Source organism: Paralichthys olivaceus, chromosome 1 (assembly GCF_024713975.1).
Source record: "Paralichthys olivaceus isolate ysfri-2021 chromosome 1, ASM2471397v2, whole genome shotgun sequence".
NCBI classification, from domain to species: domain Eukaryota; kingdom Metazoa; phylum Chordata; class Actinopteri; order Pleuronectiformes; family Paralichthyidae; genus Paralichthys; species Paralichthys olivaceus.
The window spans coordinates 20,132,568-20,153,112 of record NC_091093.1 but is presented as its reverse complement, the minus strand read 5'-3'; the positions used below and the strand labels follow the sequence as shown (position 1 = coordinate 20,153,112).

Here is a 20,545-nt window from a genome sequence, read left to right as displayed (position 1 = left end):
AACCTAATTTAACAGCACATAAACCATAGAGTGTATATAAAGATGATGCACTATTTGTTAAAACCTTGTAATTAGTTTGTGTGAAGTGTGCAGTGCCTTAGAGACATTGCTGTATTACCGTAATGCTGACACTTGTTCAGAATTGTCACAGCATTTATGGTAAGTTTGTTTTAAATCTAAATTTAGACCTTAAGCTCTGTCAATACATGTTGCTTTTTACTTTCATGTCCACTGCAGGGTATGGATTTTAAAATGTGTCTATTGATAGATGGTTCAATACACACAAAGGAGGCAGTGGTTCGATTACTAACTACAACTGACGACCTTCAGTAATAAGAATCTAAAATGAAAGCAAACTTCCAGTGTATTTAACTATATCTTTTTTTGTTTTCACGTTCCCTTTTCTGCAGCTGCAAATCTTGTTTTGATGGGAAACCCGAGGCAGCCCAACAGCAGTTCAGTGTGTCTCGTACGAGAGCTGCACGGTGTCTCAGCAGAATGTTTCTCTCCCTAACAGCCTGGAGACCTGTTTTGTATCTGCTTTGATTCACACCTAATAGTTTGATTCAAAATAGTCACATGCATGCTGATTTACTCTCTGGAAGGATTCAGTGCCAAAGGAAGTGACCCATGTTTTACATTGGCTCCTCTTATAGAAGTTGAAAAGTACCATGACAGATTAGAATTACTCTTCATTTGCTTGAACATCATTTACAATGAGTCAGTATCAGCTGTCAATCATGTCTCACCCTGTTTTTTATTTAATTAAACTGATCTAACTAATAAACTAATCAAACTACTAAGAAAAAGCAAGCACTTCATAAATCAGTGAGATGAGATCTAACTAGTCACCCAAGCCATATATTTACAGTAGATTTTTTAGGCCCATATCCCATCTACTAACATGGAGGTGGCAGGGTTCATAATCTATACTGCAGCCAACCACCAGGGTCCATATTTATACAGAGTCATTGATCTGTATAAAATTTCAAGGTGATCCATCTCAGGGAGATATTCTGTGGAGATATTCTTTACTAAAAACTACAAATGTTAACCTGATGCTGATGCGCAAAGGTAGGGGATCAAGTTGATGATATTCATTCAAGTAAAAAGACAAAAGACAAACATTGCCAGAGTCATGCACTTGTACAGCAAAAAAAAATTTTTTTTAACTACACAATACAAGTTATATTCTTTGTTTATACTCGTCTACTCGTATATTCTTGCTTCTCATTTGTATTTTTTTGCATATCTGTCAACATAGTCACCAATGTGGGTGCAGGTTCTAAATTTTCTATATTTAACAATGTAAATCAATGACTACAATCCTAAATGATAGTCAAAGAGCTATTGCACTTAATATGTAGTTATAGTCTCTTCTAGTAGCTGTCCTCTACTGTGACCTGTGCTCAATGCATTTGTGTATTTATCACCAGCCAGGACACACACAGAATCTAGAGGAGCCACTGTCACATTAATCTCAGTGTTGTTTTTACAGAGACTGCACTACTTTTTTTTTAAAGACTGATAAATGCCGGTCCATTAAGAAACAAAGTAGTTCAGAGCTGCTAATGAAAATCACAAAAAGCACAACTGTGTTTGGCAGGAGTTTTACATCTGACTCATTTCTAGAAAAACATTACTTACCTCCACCAGAGAGGTTATGTTTTCAGCCCTGCACCTTTGTTTGTTTGTTTGTCGGCAGGATTAGATAAAAACTACATAATGGATTTCCACAGAGAAAATTAGTTAAGCACAACCCGACCCAGATGTTTACGTCTTTTATGCAGTGTAAAGTATATTGCCCAGCCAATGGGACTGAACCCCAATAACATTTCAAAATTCTGCGCAAACCAAACCTAACATGTCATGAGGTGAAAGCTTGGGTCATTTCTCCACAGTTTACTGAAGTGATGTCACATGAGGAAATTCCTCATATTGAACAGCTCCCTCTGGAGCCACAAAAGGGTTTTTTCCTCAAATGCAGTAGTACTCCCCAAGATGCTTTAAGATGGCCGATTATTACCCTTGCAGCTAAAAGACTTAAATGAACACAGATGCACAACAGATATAACATGAGCCAAATCATGTGGGGAAAAAACAGAAGCTGAGAGTTTTGTTGCTCTACAGTCTGGTCCAGACAGGCAGCATAAACATCAGGCTACAAATATTGAAAGTAGAGCAGCAGAAGGAGCAGACGTGTGAATGCTCACTTGATGCTGACCGATGAATGATTCATCATCAGTGATGCTGGCGAATTTTCAGGACGATATATTGAGCCATGCGAGGCAGTGGATTAGACAGTCTGGCTGTCTGAGCAGGCAGGAGTTGGTCTCACTTTTCACTGCCTCTGGAGAAATATGGAGAAACTCACAAACAGGCTGGTGTGCGCTCACATACACATACCCAAAGTACAAACAACAACCGACTCCAGCATCCTAGAGCAGAAAAATAAAGACATAACGAGAAACATTAGGATCTGACTGCAGAGAGAAGTAAAGTTTATGAATATTACATGAGACTTCAGCCCAAAATAGAGAATCTCCCTCCTGCCCTGGATTTAAGAGGTCACTGGCAAAGCTTTCCAGATTACCTCATCCCAGAATCCCAGCAATGTGTAAACGTTACAGAGCCTAATTTTAGAAATAATATTAGTTGATTCATAGGCATATACATCTGCAAAACAGTAGTTCAATCATAATATTTGTATACATACAAACATAATTAATTTGCAGCAGATAAAATGAATTATTTTTTAAATTAAATAATTAATGAAAAAAATAGTTGCACAACATCATTAAAAGTCCATGTTTGACCTTGAAAACAGCAGCTGATGAAACAATCTCACTGTTAGCGTGACTTATTATATATTCAGTTTTATAAACAAGGACACCAGATAGATCTGAGATGATTAACTGGTGAGGAAGTAAGAGAAAACAAAGTTCTGATGGAGTCGTTTCTTGTTTCCTTTTATTTTAACTTCACTAAGTTACTGGATCATTTGTTGAAAATAAATCTAGAGGTAAAAATCAATGTTTGTTGAAGCTGTTTGTAAAAATAGTGACCCTGATTGCACACTGCTTTTTTTAAGAAAAAACCCACAGACCACATTGACCTGTTACCTCAGAGGTGTTATGACAGATCTTCAGATGGAGAGCACTTTGTGGAACAATTGTTTCCGCTTAGCGAGGACTACAGGGACGAGAGCAGGTGTGCTTCGTCCAAATCCTGACACCTCTCAGCAGCAAAGCTCCTGGTGTCTTACACACACAAACACACACGCACACAAACACAAACACACTAAATATACTGGATGATCCCCCTCACAAATGTCCCATCCTTTTCTATGCAGGTGTCTCATACAACTAGAGATTAACTGCGTTTTTTCCACTGTGTATTATCTTTATCTGCGTTTTATATCATGTCCAATAACAATGGACTGTGTTCGGACCAAGTGTACTGATGAGATGCCTTTCCATTCTGGGATTTGCCTTTGTTCATATCTTCCAGCTCATCAGGGCGACTGTGGTGAATCCAAAATAGCTGCACCGACTTTTCCTCGTTACATTTCTATTTCTAGATCTTTTCAAAGAAGCTTTACCCTGCCAGTATGTTAGTCATCTGTTTTACCTCCCTGTATAAACTCACACGCTTGCCACAGCCACTGTCACATTGGCAGCAAAAGTTAGAGTAAAAAGATAAAAGTGAAGGAGGCAGGTGAACAGAGCATGAAGGAGTGTGATGCTACAGGGCAGAGGTGGAAGAAAAAGGGGCCAAACAGCACAAGCAGACAGACCATAATGCAATGGGACAAAGGACAGGGGGGCACTGTCAGCGTACATGGCTTGGAGGTCACCCCGGCTGCTTCATGAAGCTTGACTGTTCAGCCGGAAGTGATGGCAGCTGATGAACATGCATCATTCTGCTAAAGGGCCCCCCCTCCTACTTCAGGGGACAAGTGGTGACAAGAGGTGCATGACACATCCTACTTGATCCGGATAACCTCATTGACCCCCCCTAGTAGAAGAATGACACAAATGACTAATACGCTGGCCAGCTCAAAACGTCCTTAAAAAGGTCTGAGGAGAAAATAAAACAAGGACACACATTTTAAAAGCTGTTATTTACTAGTTGGGGTCTGTAAGCCCTTTAAAAGCCACCTGGGCTGAAGAGGAGGGGACAGAAAATCTGTGGGTGGATGAAGACTCTGATTAGGCCAGACAGGCCTGACAGATGGACAGACCAGATAAGGCATATACGTGCATCAAAAAAGACGGGACAACGGTCATGTCCGAGTGATGTCTGACCCCTGCAAAGAGGAAGTCAACAAACACGACTCTCAGCTCTCTCTCGGTTCCGTAGCTTCATCTATACTGGCTGACATACAGGGATGGAGCTATTTCCAAATAACAACCAATCAAACAAAGGTCACGGAGGTGATCTATGCACTTGTAAAATATTCCACAATCAAAATTTAGAGTAGGTTTCAAAAGATAACTACTGCAAAAATATTGATTATTCACAAAGTGCATCTATTGCACTTCTGTCCGTCCTGGGAGAGGGATTCCTCACATGTGGCTCTCTCTGAGGTTTCTATGTTTTTTCCCGTTAAAAGTTTTTTTGGGTAGTTTTTCCTCACTCTTGTTGACGGTTAAGAACAGAGGACCTTGGTAAGCCCTATGAGACAAATTGATTGAGTGACTGATTGATTGATTGATTGATTGACAACAGGACAACATCTGATCAGCCCTCTGCTTCAGAAACACTGTTAGACCTTAAATGTAGATACATATTGTGGTGTCACCTGCTCTCGTCCCTGCGTGTTTTCATTAAGTCATTGTCATTATCAGTTTCTATCTTAGACATATCAGCCCATTCCACTGACAGTACAATTCTCTTTTTTCATTTCCAGACATCATCAACTTTACTCCAGCAAACTCCATGGGTGGAGTTTGCATGTTCTCCCTCTGCTGGCATGAGTTTTCTCCAGATACTCCAGCTTCCTTTCACAGTCTAAAGTCATGCAGAATGGGGTTAGGGTTATTTGGACGATCAACTTAGGTCTATTGTAAACTCTGTGAATGTGTGACTGGTTGTATTTGCTTGTTTTTCTCTGTATCTTTGCTTTGCAATATGCTGGTGACCTGTCCCGAGTGTACCCCTCCTCTTGCCCAAGTCGGCTGGGATTGGATGTGGAAAACAAATAAAAATAAAAATGAACTTAAAAATAAACTTGAGACTTCTGTCAGAGAAAAGTGGACCCCCTCTGCTGTGTCCTTCTCTATTTGTGGGCCGGCAGTGATGGATTCCATCTTGTCAGCCTCCTGTGAGCCACTGTGACAGTCGAGAGTCACCAGAGGCCGAGGACGTGTGACTCACAGATTCTTAAAGTCATTGCTGCTCCGCGTCTGACTCTGGCCAGAGACAATAGACCTCTTTTATCATCACTGCCGCCAACAGGCTCTTTAAGAGCTCATCACCAGACCCAGAGTTAAACTCAACACGAATACAGACTGCTGTCAGACTCAAGCCGGGTTTCAAACTATATCATAGGTTCAGTACTTCACTACAAAGAGAGTAAGATAAGGAAAACACTTTAAGGGCAAAACATCTTGAATATAGATACACAAAGTGTACACTTGTACCAAGCCATACAGGAAGGTGCAGATCGTTGTTTGGTAAAAACCTTATGGGCCAAATATTGTTGGATATGGTTTGAAATATGCCATTTCTGGTGCCATTAAAAATTCAGCATTGGTACATTTTAGTCAGAACCAAACTTAAAACAAGAATAAGGATCCTGCCGAGCATTTGATGCCAACATTAAACCAAGGTTTCAGGACTTCACTCAGTTCCCCCTAATAATCAATAATTATTTAGGTTGGTCTGTAAATAATAGCAACTTGCAACAAAATCCTGGACAGACTCTCTCTACTGACAATCTGTTTGTAACTGAACACAACTGTCTTGGTTCTTGTGTAGCTCACCAGGAGGAAACTGGTAGAATAGTGCAGTCGGACTGATTCTGTCTAAAACCTTAAACACACTCACTCACTTATGTCAAACCCTTGAGCTGATTTTGTTTGTGTATATTATGATCGACATTTAAACTGTCACAGGTTTTTTTATCATTCGATATTAAAATTGTAAATGGTTAAACATATTTCTGCTCACTGCATATTTGTCCACTAGGACAACGCCACGCTGCTTTTTGGGATGCCCAAAGTAATCTGACTGCTGATTTAAATGCTTTTTCATGGATGGAGATTGATGATATCAGTCTTGCTTCTTTCTGCCATTTTCATTGCTACACGTGTGTGTGTGTGTGTGTGTGTGTGTGTGTGTGTGTGTGTGTGTGTGTGTGTGTGTGTGTGTGTGTGTATGTGTGTGTTTGAATGTGGAGTGGTATTGACAGGCAGTTGAGAACGAAATGGTATACCCTCAAACTGGTATACCGCTGCAACCCTAGCTGGGTGATAGGATGAATATGGCCATTTTTGCCACCTTAAATCAACAACGTGATTTCCTCTGGATGTCTGCCTCCATAAAGTGTCAAACAAAAAGCTCACTCGTAAAAGAAACACTGGTAGCATTGTACAGGATAAAAAAATGTCCCATATATATTGTTTTAGCATTAAACTGTAGATACGCAACACAGTAAATACTGAGGATAGAGTTATGTCTTCTCCAGTTATCATTATTCAAATCAGACCTGAAAAGTTATCACTAATGGCCCAAAACCATCAAAAAAAACACACCCGCACCAAAAAACATATAAACACACACCACAGGATGCTCGGAGAGCGGGTGGGGGTAAGGGGGTTAGCCACGAGTCAATAAACCCTGTGTAATCTGTTCCCTTTAGTGGCATAAACCATCTGAGAGGAGATTACAACCGTTCTGCCAAAGTAAGAACATGTGAATTCCTAATGGACAGAAAAACTGAATACAAACACACTCATAAGCACCTTTGTATATACTCGACCAAGAACTGTGGAGAGTAGGAGCAGTGAGCTCCAAGACTCTCATAAAGTCATGACTCCTGTTTCTTTAAGATCAGACTTCATGACTTTAATAGAAAAAGGCTTTTTTGACTTTAGGGAGAGGGTGACCGAGATACCCAGGAGAAAAAAATGGGTATTTCTGCATGTTTTTGAGAAAAGTACTGATTATCATGACAGGCCAACCCTGGACTTGGGCTCCTGCTGAGGTAACTAATGTGCGGCATTGTCAGTTTGTGTGAGATTACGCATCATGGCCTCCACTAGAGGAACTGGAAGAGCAGAGGGGGGTAGGACAGTAGTTTCTGAATGTGTGTGTGAGTCGTGTGTGTTTGTGTCTGTTCCTCTGAAGAGCTGGGAGGGAGGACGTGTGGACAGGCAAATCAGTGTGTTTGCATGTGTGTGCTCGCGTGCGCGTTTGTTTGGGGGGAAGAGGGGACGCTGACTTTATGCATCATTAAGCAGGTGGACTGGGAACACCAGGCGGAGCTGTCACTGTGTAGAGAGGCAGAATAGACATCTGGCGCACAATACACCCACATGTAATGAACAGCCATGACCAGTTTTAAGTAACGTCATCAAGCTAATTATTATTTATGGTCTATCTCAAAGTAATTACAATGAAGAGGTTGTGAAGATCTTTCAAAGTTTCATATGACATTTTATTTTATTTTATTCAGTGAAGGGAGTCTCTCACTAGCAATGTGACAGATTTATGAAAAACACAAACCCAACACTTCACAGTGGTTTGCACAGAAATCCACTCACAGCTTCAATACCTGCAACTGGTTTACATGTGGCTGTAGGGTGCGTGTTTTAATTTTCATCTTTATACTATTTCAGCCTCCACAAAATTGAGCAATTATGTCACAGAGATAAACAAATTCTAGATCACTTCATAAGAAAGCATCCAAAAGCAAGAATGTACAAAGACTGCTGATTTTTTTAACATCATTCAAATTTCACATTTTGCCTAAAAAAACATTATAGTGATGCATATTGGAAATGCATTTCTCAGTAATTGCTTAAATTACTGCAGATGAGTCTGCAAAGCACATTATATTTTCAAAGCAGCAGTTCAGGATATGCACTTCTCAGCTTTTAGCTTTGCTGGACTGAGATCAAGAAAAAGGTGGTCATCATGTTTATCAACCGAGGCCACTGATCATCATTAAGCCTGCTTCATCAACCACATCAAAATAATGCAAAATATCAAAATGGAAGCACAATGACGCCAAGTAAAGATTTCAATGATAGTTGCAATGAATAGCTCCTAAAACATAATGGATAGGGTTAGGTTTTCAAACCACCTCCTAATCTACATTTGTCAAAGGGAGAAACAAACCATCTCTCTGTGTTTTGTGAGGCTATAAAAACCTCAGACAGTTCTAAATTGTGCTGCGCCTGTGTGTTGATAGCCATTACTTTTATCAGAGGCAGTGCTCATGCTGTCATTGTCTTGGATTTCACCATCATCGTTCATTTCTGCATCATCTCCTTTACAGTGACTCACAAACTAGTATCCAACCATTGGAGAGATCAAACCACATTTGACTTCAAGTTTAGCATGGTGTAATATTTCCTGAACAATCTCAAGATTACTCAGCCCACTGGTTGAATTACTCGAGTGTGTATAACTGAAATAGTCTGGTTCCTTCCAATGTTTTGATTCCATGCACGGGTCACAAAAGCAGAAGAGAAAACCAAATTCAAAGCAACAGGAATATCAGTGGTGGAAATAATTAGCTTTTCTGGGTGGACAGCAAACTGGTTATCATGTTGCTATTACTACAAGTAATATAACATACATTCATGCGTATATGGGGTTTGGGTAATGCATGCATGTATGGAGATGATGTGTGGGCAGACAATCAGACAGTTAGACAGACAGACGGATGCAAGGGGTGGATGGATATACTGACGGAAAGAAAGACAAATGGAAGGATGGATGGATTTACGGATGGATGGATGGATGGAAATGAGATATATACATTCATCATATATCAATTATATAACTTTTAGCTTTTCACTAAACTTTTAGTGGAAGTTGGCCTAAGTGATTTTATATCTTGTGAATGCCCACCAGCACCGATGACTACCTCACTCTGAGTATCCAGAGTAACTGAGTTACTTGGCATGTAAACCTCCTGATTTTGAGTCTCAGCTTCACACTGCTTAAACACAGACATGACATGCGAGTGAATGCATGGGCTGATTCCATGAAACACACACTGCAGGCACACACTCGGTAGGCTTCGCTTCGTTAAAGTGGCTGTCTCAGACGATAGAGTAATCCTGTTTTAATGGCGGTGCCCCTTCCCCCACCATGATGTGATGGCCCCAGACATACCGCCGCGCCTCTCTTAAGGGAGAAGTGTCAACACCAAGTCACCACAGTGTCCTTTGCAACACATTTGACAGCAGTCACATGAGCTAAGAGGAGAAAACCTATCCTTATTCCCAGTGTGATGACTTGGGATTCAGTCAGGTGTGTCACTACGGGCGACTGTACATGCACATTCATGAAGCCATTTGGTCCTATATATAGCATGAACTCCTCAGGAACCACTTTGGACAACCATTACAATAAAGCACTGTTTTTCTTCTCACTGTAGAGTAATGCCGATCTGGAAGGATTATGCCTCATGTTTAATGTTGTCCATGTGGATTACAGAACAAGAATAACTGAGTGTGCCCATTGTAATGAGAGCCTATAATTAGACCAAACACAACTCTGCTGTGTCGGGTTTTTTTAATCTTCTTTGGTTAATGAGGCTTCTCATATCAACTAGGTAAATGTATAGAATTACAGTTTAGCCTACTATGGCCTGTGGCCTCTGTTATGTTGTAAAAAGCCAAATAAACTCTTCCTCACTGAAATCAACTGATGAATTTACAGTCGATTGGCAAGTTGAGCATAAAATTAAATAATTAAAATAACATTACTTTGACTTGTATGTCAAAGTAATGTTATTTTATCATTGCAATAATGCCCCATATTTTTGGTTCGCAGCTTCTCAAAGTATTTTCGGTTTTATATCATAGTGGGGCCTCAACCAAGAATTATTTGCATTAGTCGTCACAAGGACTTAATCTATACAACACAATAAAATAGTGAAAAATGATTCCAAAACCCAAAGTGACCTCTTCAGGCATCAGGTTATGTCCAATCAGACTCCATTGGCTTTTTTCTGACAATGAATTAGGCTCTGGGGACAACGGCCAATACTTCTTCTGGTGTATACTGCAGCTGTCCAAGACAAGATTCTGTCTTCCATTTGCCGTACAAGTCAATTGTGCATATATAGGTCCAGATTCTCTATTAAGAGCTATGTGCACATGAATGCAGATTTAGAATTAAAAAGCCAATTGCGTAATGTGTTTCACCTATTTTGCTCTCCACATGGACTGTTAACCTGCGGGCAACCAAAGCCTGATAAAAAGTGAAAGGGGAATCGTGTCCAGACAGATGTTAACACGGAGAATCGGTTTCTGGAGATCACGTTTTGACTTTCATGTTTATCTTAAAACCATCAACAGTTTCATTTATTGTTAAATTAACCTACATTGGCTCTCCTACAATTCAATAGGCTAAAACCAATGCAAAAGAAATACTGATAGTGGTTTCCAAAAGCTGAAAAGGGAAATCATGTTGGCAGTCCATAGAGAAGACTGTGAGTAAGTTCAGCTGGATAAATAACAGTAACAGAGTTCCATGATGGAAAGATTAACACACAGAGATACACACAACCAATTATAGTCAAGCACAACTCCCACACATTGTGATCTAAATGCAGATGCATGAGGCTACTGAATAAGTGATGCGAGAGGAGAAATCAGCAGACTTTTTTTTTTACTACATCACATCACAGACACATATCTGAGAACAGAAAAGACAAATTAACCAAATCAAGGAACTCTAGAGGTTTGAAATAAATCAAAAACATGGTGCATGTGAGAGGGTTTCAAGGCAGCAGCGCTCAGCCTTGTTTTGTACTGATGTTGTGGATCCACCTGCTCTGTATTGTCCGACTCGCCCCCACTGCTGCATGTGCGACTCACCGTCACCAGCGGATCACAACAAACACGGTCCACCAGGCGAAAACACAGATAAACACTGTACGCGGGCACATGCACACGCACGGCTGCGAAGAGAGCCACTGAACTGTGCGCGCCTATTGGATGCCTGCCTGCTGAGTGCGTGCGTGTGTGCGGACAGTTGTCTACGGCGCCGAGAGATGGAGGCAGCCGACTTCCGCCAACAGCTGCTCAGCCACAACTTCACACGAGACGCGGGCAAATAAGACAAAGAGGGGGCAAAGCTTCACATGGCAGCGAAGCTCAGAGGCCACTGTCTTTAAACCGATTCTCTCCACGCGAGGGGACACGCCACCTTTCCCACTCTGCTCCACGCACGCACTCACCAAAGCGCGCACCTCCTCTTCCTCCATGTACTCACCACAGCTGTCTCTTGGTGGGGAGGCAGTCTTTGTTGGAGGCTGTCACTCCCATGGCCATCTGCATCACCGTGATGTATTTCTGGTACTTCATGTTGTTGGCCGCCGCCGCTGAAGGCGACTACACTTTGCTGCTTTCTACTTCTAGGAAACTGGCGCGCCACAGAAGCGGCACAGGTGTGCGTAAAGGTCCGTCACGGTCCCCCGGCATCCGAGGCATCCTCACCGTCAAAAGCGCCATTTCCACGTCCGGAGCACCGCTGACAGGGGAGACGCTCCCCGGAGATCTCAACGAGAGGTACCGCGCCGCCGCGACCCATGTCTGCGCTGACTCTCTAATCTCATTAGATCTTAGAATAGATTGGCTAATCCATTCAATTTTAGTCAGGACCGGGTCATTGTTGTGGTTCGAGGACTCTCATCCCCCCTCCCTCTCTCCCCTCCCTCTCTCTCTCTCCCTGTTTTTGTTTCTTTCTTTTATTTTTGTTTACTCCGCCTTGTCTGTGTGTGGAGTGAAAGAGTCAAAAAGAATAACAGGAGTCAGAGATGGGATGGAGCACCCAAACGTCCGCGAGGTAGGAAGGAAGAGTGCGCGTGTGTTCAAAGAGAGGAGAGAGAGAGGGAGAGAGAGAGAGAGTAGGGGAGTGATATGAGAGGTGGGGGAGGGTGGGAGGAAGAGGAGGAGAGAGGGAGCGATGTAATGGCTTAAGAGAGGGGAACCTAACCAATGCTGTGTGAAATCTGTGTGTTGTGAAATCTGAGGCAGAAGCGTTATTTTTAGGTGAAATTGTTGGTCAATGAGGGAGAGGGTTTATTATAAAGGTGCAAACAGTGAAATAAAACTGGATTTGGGTAAAGAGGAGACGAATGGAGGTGGGTGGAGGAGGGAGATGAGGAATTTAAGATAAAACATGATGAGAAAATGAAAGCCCAAAGCCAAATAAAACAATGGATTTCAATGCCAGTCAACAGCAATGCTAGGCAAACTTAAAGATGTATTAAGTGTCAAAAGCAACACTATTATACACTCCTGATAATATATATTTCTATACCAACTGTTTGTCTGGTTTCTTGGAGTTTGTGTACATGTTTAAAATGATGTATTCTGTATTTCTATGCATTTAATTAGAATTATTTGCTGAACAAATTCACCTCAGCTTAATTGCTGCTCATAATTTCTAACACTGTAATTTGTACCTCATCATCTCATCATTAACACAGTGGCTATCTTTATTTTTCCAGGTTTATTTTATTTGAAAAAGAAATGTGTAAATTCTTTATTTTGTTGTTGTGCTGTATGTAGTATATACTATACATTATACATTCCATCATGTTTTAGGTCATTTGGAAACTGTGTCAGTTTGTCCACCAGAGAACAATGTCAATTTGTTTTCCAATAATAAAATGTCACGCTCAGATCTATTGGTCACTGCTGAAAATAAATTACATTTAACAAACATTAAAGTGTTTTCTTTATGGATATTGTTCTCAAAAGTCTTAGTGTGGCTATGTATTTATTTTACTATGGGTATCGAGGACAAACGTTTCCTTCAGGATGAGTAAAAGTTATATTTCAGGTGAATCTCATGATATTTTTTCTTATCTTATACATATAAGAAAATATGTTGTTATCTTGAACCACTATTGACCTTGTTGCTTAAATGCCAATCTCCTTAAGTAGCTGTGCACACAGTCCTGCTCTGCAGGTTTGACCAAGAGTCAACATGAGCTCATCAGCAGATCAGTGAAACTGAGCTAAGTTAAGCTAATTACAACACTACACTGAAAGGACAAAAGTAAAAGTAAAAACAACCATTAATGTATCTTGTTTATTTGTATTTGTTATCTATATGTATTTATCAATTGTGTACAGTAGAAATACATACAACTTATTTCTAGCTTCCAGTAATGACATTGAGTTTTAAGCTGGTTGTCAGATTCATATGATTCAACATGTTCATGTGCAATATCTCTTACTGACATTCTCAGAGTAATGTGAGGTTCAGGTTACCTTTACTCTACCTTTGGGGGCTGATAATTCACGGACTCCCTGCAGATGCAAATCAATCAATTCTGTATCAAATTTAAATTCCTAGTAAATATGAGTCTTCAGTGCAACCTCAAGGACAAGGGGGAATTTAGAGAAGGGTTGTCCATGTGTAGAAGACTGAAGTGAAAGTGACTTCCTGTGGACTGGTATGTTTTATTCTGTACAGTAGAGATTATAAAGACTGATCACAGACTCCATCTGTATAGGCCCAGGGCAGGACCATTAACATTTTAAGAAGTGAATCTGGATGGTGTCACATGTTTTGCATGATGACACTGCACCAAGAGGTAAGACAAGACATAACTGTCACTGTATTTCCATATTTGTTCAGAGTCACTCTAACAGGAATGAATAACACGACTAAAAAATTGGCCAAGGAGAAAAGTCCAACAGCCAGTGCAAACGCAGGTAACTCCAGTTGGATGGTGCAAGGTGGTGAGCAGCTGGTGGGGAAGGTCAGTGGGAAACTGCTGTAATCAGCACTGCTTGATATTGGCAGCAATGAAAACAACGCAAGTTTCACCAAAAAACAAACCCTCAACACAGCCCACCTCACATTTCCTCCAACTCATCTGATGTGACTTTACAGTTCTTGGGGTTGGAAAGAGTACACACACTCGCACATGCGCACGCACAACAGTGGCCTGAAGGAAACAGAGGAGGGTGAGGTCACCACAGCAGTGATATGGTTTTAAGCCAGAAGGACAGTAGAGACTGTGAGTGATGCACAGTCCACAGCAGGCAAAAAACAACTGACTGGTTATTCTGGAAGTCAGAGTTAATAAAATGGGTTACTCTGACGTTCAAATGGCTTCAATTTAAACTCAAATATTCAAAATAAATTCATGTTTAAAGTGCTCAGTTTACTCTCATTAAGAAACACAAGCAAATATCTTCAGAATGCATCTTTTACACTGTCCACATTTGGTTACTTAAACCACAGCAGGAGTCTATTACATCATCTTTTAAATGGCTAACTCGCCCAAAACCCAGCGGTGATAGTACAGTTAGGAGGAGATTGAGAAGAATACTGGATTGGTTTAAGAGAGATTTCCCTCCGGAGCAGCAACCATCCAAATGTGTAGACACCCCCCACCCCCCTCCACACCATAAATTACACTATCCCCTGGCCCCTGGCCACGATTAATCACATGACCACAGCAGCCAGATTAAATCTGTAGCCTTGGACTGTTCCCCTGTCTCACTCTCGCTCTGCCTCTCTTTCATGTTCGAGGCACACGAACACACAAACAAGCATATGCACGGCGATGGCAGACACATGGACAACATCAGCAGAGCGTATAGTAGCATACACACAGATGACTCTGTCAGCACAGAAATTAGTCACCGAGTGGCTGGTGTGTGTCATCATCCACCTGTTATCTGTCACTACTTGTACTATTGCCACCACCCATCCTCAACACCAACTGCAGGCTAGAGCTTTCAGTCAGTGCAGCAGGGATGGATGTTGTTTGCATCCTGTAACTCAACACTCCTCTGCAGAGCTTTCATTGCTCCCTGCCAGACGCACATCTCCACAGTAACACTGGCTCTGGGCTTGGCTAAAGTGGCCCTGACAGAACATATGGCTTCAAATTCAAAAGCTAAATGAAGAAGAAGAAGAAGCCTTCACTCAGTTAGTAAATTATTCATTGACAAAAAAATGACAAGCAACCTAATCTGTTGTTTCTTAATCAATTTAAACCAGTTGGTATGATTTGTATCTCATCACTATGATTTCTGTTCTGCTCTGCGAAAGCCGAAAATTTAAATCAGTATGAAATGAAAAACGTGCACACACATATCTGTCAGGCCAGAATTATTTCTGTGCATGTAGCTTACCTTTAATTTTGAGTAAAGGCACAGAACCATTACATGTACATGGTCGTGTTACTAAAGTGTGACACTGAATTAAATAATATAAGCAGCACCAGCGAGTCACTATGGGGATCATCTTTTTTTAATTTGGATTGTGAATGGTGAGCTAAAATTAGATCTAAGATAGCACTGGGTCCATTTCCAAGCTGATTTAAAATGCAAGATTATCTAATAATGGCACAAAACTGCTGTGGTACAATGTCGTGCTGTAAAAGGAAGTTATTATAGCAGACATGCTTATTTTTATTTATATGACAGATGCAGACAAAAACAGTTATATGAGGAAACGCAACAGGATGTATGTAGGTGGTCTAACTGAAGCTCATTTGTAGCACCTGTCCCTTGTATGTAGGGTCACATGTAATATAAAGACAAGCACCATAATGTACGGTGGAAAAAGCAATAATTAACAGCAGTATCTGCTTGATAAAAAGCCGCCTGTGACGTATGTGAGACTTGCCAGGGAGCAGTGATGTGATGGTAAAGCACACGCAGGCTGCTGCGGAGGATGCATAAAGAACATAAATCCAACCAAGGGTAATGCAATATGTAAATGAAACATTTGCTGAAATGAATTGCCTGCTGTTGTTTCTACAAAGTTGCATGTGAAATGCACAGAACACGTGGGAACACATGAGCACGCGATACAGTCAGTGTGCATCAGAATGCCTGCCTGTGCTCTATCACGAGTCAAAAGTACAGGGAGGAAGGAAGGTAGAAACTGTGGCAGCCATAATAGCTCCAAAGTCCTGTTGCCTAATGTTAAGTAACAGGTGAATACGCTTCACTTTAAAAAAAACAAAACACTGCATCACACAGTTTTAAGGTGGAGCGCGTAGGAGGTGAGGTGTTGGAGGTGGAAGGTAAACAGAGGGGGACGAATGCCATGAGCCCTGGATACTAAACGACTGCTGTTGCCACTGGGACAGTGATTTATGACGCAGCTTCATGGGTGTGGGGATACGAGGAAAACAAGGACGGTTCCTTAGGAAGAGGGATACATGAACACACATATTCTGCCTGAAGTAAAGAAAACGGATTCATCGTGTGTGAGACAATATCATAGTATGTGTTCAGACTATATTACATGACAGTAAAGTGAAGCTTTGTGCCCCCGTGTCTCCAGTCAGCAGAGTTTGACACCTGCTGCCTTCTCTCCTCCTGCCCTCCCACTGTCACCTTTATTAACAGTCTGCCAGGTGGAGAATTTTTTTCTCTCCAGAGTGTCCCGGCCTACACTCAGATTTGCTGAGTTGGGTGATGAACGGGGCACAAACAGGTGTGGGAGGGAGCAGCTCTCCCTCCTGGTAAACAAAAAACACTTCACAAGTACACATAGCAGCAATATACACTGTTTACCTCACTATAATACAAAGTGCTTAATCTGAATGAGTTTCTCTAGACTTCCCTGCCAGCTCCCTTTAGTAAAATGTCCAGAGAATGTGCACATGTGCCCATTTGAGAATAGAGGGTTGTGAGACTTCTGAGGCAACAACAGTGCACACCACACCCAATGGCTCCATGGTCACACCTGTATTGTCAAATCCCCCAATTACTCCATCCAGACTCCCTCCTCTCCTCCAGTCAATGGAGATCCCGTCATAATGCTGCTAGCAGTACACTGAGGCTGCAGGCTGCAATATCTGGTTGACTGGAGAGGGTATGGACCTGAAGAAAGGTACAGCAAGAGTAGATTATGGCAATTGGATTACCAGGAGAAGGAAAGGAACAGTCCCCCTTTCTGTTGCTGCCAGAAGGAATGAAAGGAAAGTCCACCAGCAGCAGCATGATGCCACTTGACTCTTGGAAAATACAGAAGACCAAGACATTAGACAGAGAGGTAATGTGTAAGCTCCTGCCTTTGGTCAAAACCCCTTAGGTAAAGCTCAAAATACCCTCCAGTGATTTTAAACATCTGCTGAATGAGAAAACATGTTACAATCCATGGATTTTTGTTGACGTAGACCTGTTCGATGGACAGCTTTACAATTTCACAGTCGTGCACATAGACACCTCTGGGCTGCTCATGTACAACCTCTGTCCTCAGACAGTTATTGACATTGTTGTTAACTTGGTATAGTATTTACTACTGTTGATGAAATAAACTCACACAGAGACACAAGTAGATCTTATTATTGTCTGTACTAATCATGCATGTCACTGGCACTACTTGCACATGGTACAGAGCTGTAGGTGCTGCCATGCAGCGTTGCAGAGTGTGCTGTGTTAGCTGTCGCTGTGTATCTTATCAAAGTGATAGCAGTGAGGAGTGAAAATAGTCTCACCATCTGTGAATACCTACAAATATGTGTAAGGCGTAAGGCATATCTGCTGCTAGATTAATGTGTAAAGATTTCTGCTTACCAAATATCTTCTTGGAGAAAAGTATCAGTGGTCTGACCTGTACAACTTTAAAGATATTAGAGACCCAGAGATTTAAGAATTGTCAGAGTCCTTATTCAATCATAACATCTTGAGGCAAAGATGATTTATGATTTTAAATAGGGAAAATTAAATCCATCCAAAATTGGAAAACATGCCACATTGCATTACTATTTGGTTGTTATTCAATGTCAATGTATCTCTATGAGTAAAAGAAGAAATACCATTAAGTAGTAGTTCCCTGGACAAATAGTAGTCAAAATTAAATTTCTCTCAAATGGCGAGAGTTGCTTATTCGCTGGGGAACTACACTTCTTTAGATAATTAACAGTCACTGCCTAGATTTTACTGTATATACGATATCCCCTTAAACAACCTTCTCTCCAATTAACATGACCTAGATACAATATATTTTACAGTCAAAGAATACATGTATCAGGTGCTTTGTTTTAAATGGAGTCAAAACATAACAGCAATGAGACATGTTGATCTCTGTAGGCTTCTATTAACAGAGTTGAGTCTCTTCTGGTAAAAGTGTAGGTGCATCAATCAAATACAATTGTAGGGATTAATATTATTATAGCTTGGATGGGAAAAACCAAACATTAGACTGGACAGAGACAGTCCTGTGATAATACATTGGACAGGAGTGTTCAAGTAAGTGCATCACAGAGGCCTGTGCCATTTGGTGCTGCTGCACTGTGTTGCATTTCTTATATAACAACACATAAAAGCAAAACTTACATACACCAATGTACAGGGATGGCTGCGGATCAGGAGGTAGAGTGTAGTCCACTAACCAGAAAGTTTGGTAGTCTGAACCCCGAGCTGTCCTTGGGCAAGACACTGAACCCTACTATTGCCCTGGCTCTTATGGCAGTGTGAGAATGAAGTGTGATAGAAAAGGCATGGCATATAGGAGTTTTGTATAAATGTGTGTGTATGAATGGGTGGATGTGACTTCAGTATTAAGTGCTGTAAGTGGTCATTAAGACTATAACACATTATTTTAATGCAGTCCATTTACACCATTACACCGGTTATGTCATAAGGCATAAATATTGAAACTATGTTATAAGATGTATATAAGAGTGGGTGAGTAGGTGACTATATGCATAGGTGTGTAAGGGAGAGGGGGAGAGATTGTGCTGCACTGAGTCGATCTGCAGGCCCAAGGTCAAGGTCACAGCAGGCTTACTTCCCGCCACAGGCAGAGGTAACCCGAACCAACAACTGCAGCACATGAGAGCACGCACAATCTCCAGCCAGGGTGTGAAATGAAAAAGACTTACCCTTGTGCTGGTGCAAAAAAAAAAAACATACGCACAATTAAAGATAAATGCAAAAGGAACATTATGTCTTGTGGTTAGTGTACAAATGTAATAAATGTCTTATAGCGTATAATGTTTTCTATTAGTGAACTGTGTGTTCACCTCTGCAAAAAGAGGCATTTATATAACTAAAAGGTACAGTGTGTACCCCTCACCTCACCCTCTCCTTCCAAACATGAAAAAGAACCTGTGGTAGAATTCACTTAGTTTGTCCAGTCTGGACTAATGTAAAAAACATGGCAGCCTCAGTAGAGAGGGTCCCCTTGATGTAAATATAAAGTATTTGAATAACAAATAACAATTCATTCAATTTAGATGAAATGAACTAGTGAAAACATCATGAGGATTATCCTACATTTAATTTCTGCCAATAGTTCCCTTTCACCTAAATCTTACACACTGGACCTTTAAAGGTTCCGTGTGTAGAATTTAGTGAAATCTAGTGTTGAAGTTGCATGTTGCAGCTGAATACTCCACTTCCTAACATGAAAGATAACCTGTGGAGAACTTGTCATAAAAACTCAAAAGGTTTTAATTTGTCCAGTTTGGACGAATTTACAAAACATGGCAGCCTCCACAGAGAGGATCCCACTCTATGTAAATATTATAAAGAGCCCATTCAATGGTAAAGAAAACAATAACTCATATAATTTAGATGAAACACACCAGTGAATTCATCACTAAGATTATTTTATATTAAATTCCTTCATAGAGTTTCTTATAGCTCAGCCTGAGAAATAAGGTGAGGAGCTTGGACATCCGAACCTACTTGAACCCAGTTTTCTGTGTACAAGTTAACGTGCCACTGTGTATTTCAGCTGGGAGGAAAAAGAATATGTATGTCGGCGATATCATCTAGAAAGTGTTCCAGTTATAATTTAGACTAAATACTTTGATGTTGACATGAAGGCAATCTACAAGTTGGAAGCTTGTAACTGGCTGATACTCCTCCTAAGCCAATTGGCTGTTAACTGTAGTGTAATGTTAATTATACAGCCTAACTCTCAAGGATGGAGCAAAGACACATATTTTCCCCGAAATTTAAAGTACTTCTTTGATTAAAAAAAGAGTTGAATCCGTCATTTTAATAACCATGAGTTGCAGCCCTACCCTTAATTAATGGTAAAAGGGTGAGAGTGCCAACAAAGCATTATCCTTACTGGAGGGAAGCCACGTCTTTATCATCACTGAGGTCATCAGCAGAAAGTTACAAGTTTTAAAAGATGAAATCATAAATGACCCCAGGTAAATTAGTGGGTAATTTCAGTCAGGGATTTTGACTGTGGGGTGACTCACGTTCTGTGTTCCTGCCCCACAGTGACAAGCAGAGCAACAGTCACAAACACTAACCAAATGGCGCTCCACTGTGCAGAAACTCAAGTCAGCCTGCTCCTATTGCCTCTTAGGGGAGATCTACAACAGTAACACAAACTGGCATTTTAGTCT

General features: G+C 41.0%; 1 protein-coding gene across 9 annotated transcripts in view; it reads right to left on the bottom strand.

Annotated features, from left to right (window-relative positions):
- tjp1a (tight junction protein 1a) overlaps positions 1-11,736 on the bottom strand; it is a 93,169-nt gene extending 81,433 nt beyond the window's left edge. For 5 of the 9 annotated variants that reach the window (XM_069524738.1, XM_069524754.1, XM_069524756.1 and 2 more), the window contains exon 1: positions 11,461-11,702. In XM_069524738.1, coding sequence (XP_069380839.1) covers positions 11,461-11,552 — 92 coding nt within the window. In that variant the 5' untranslated portion in view covers positions 11,553-11,702. Of the gene's footprint in view, positions 1-11,460 lie in introns of all 9 variants that reach the window. The other 4 variants (XM_069524739.1, XM_069524752.1, XM_069524782.1 and 1 more) reach the window with 1 other exon arrangement.
- Positions 11,737-20,545: the final 8,809 nt, after the last annotated feature.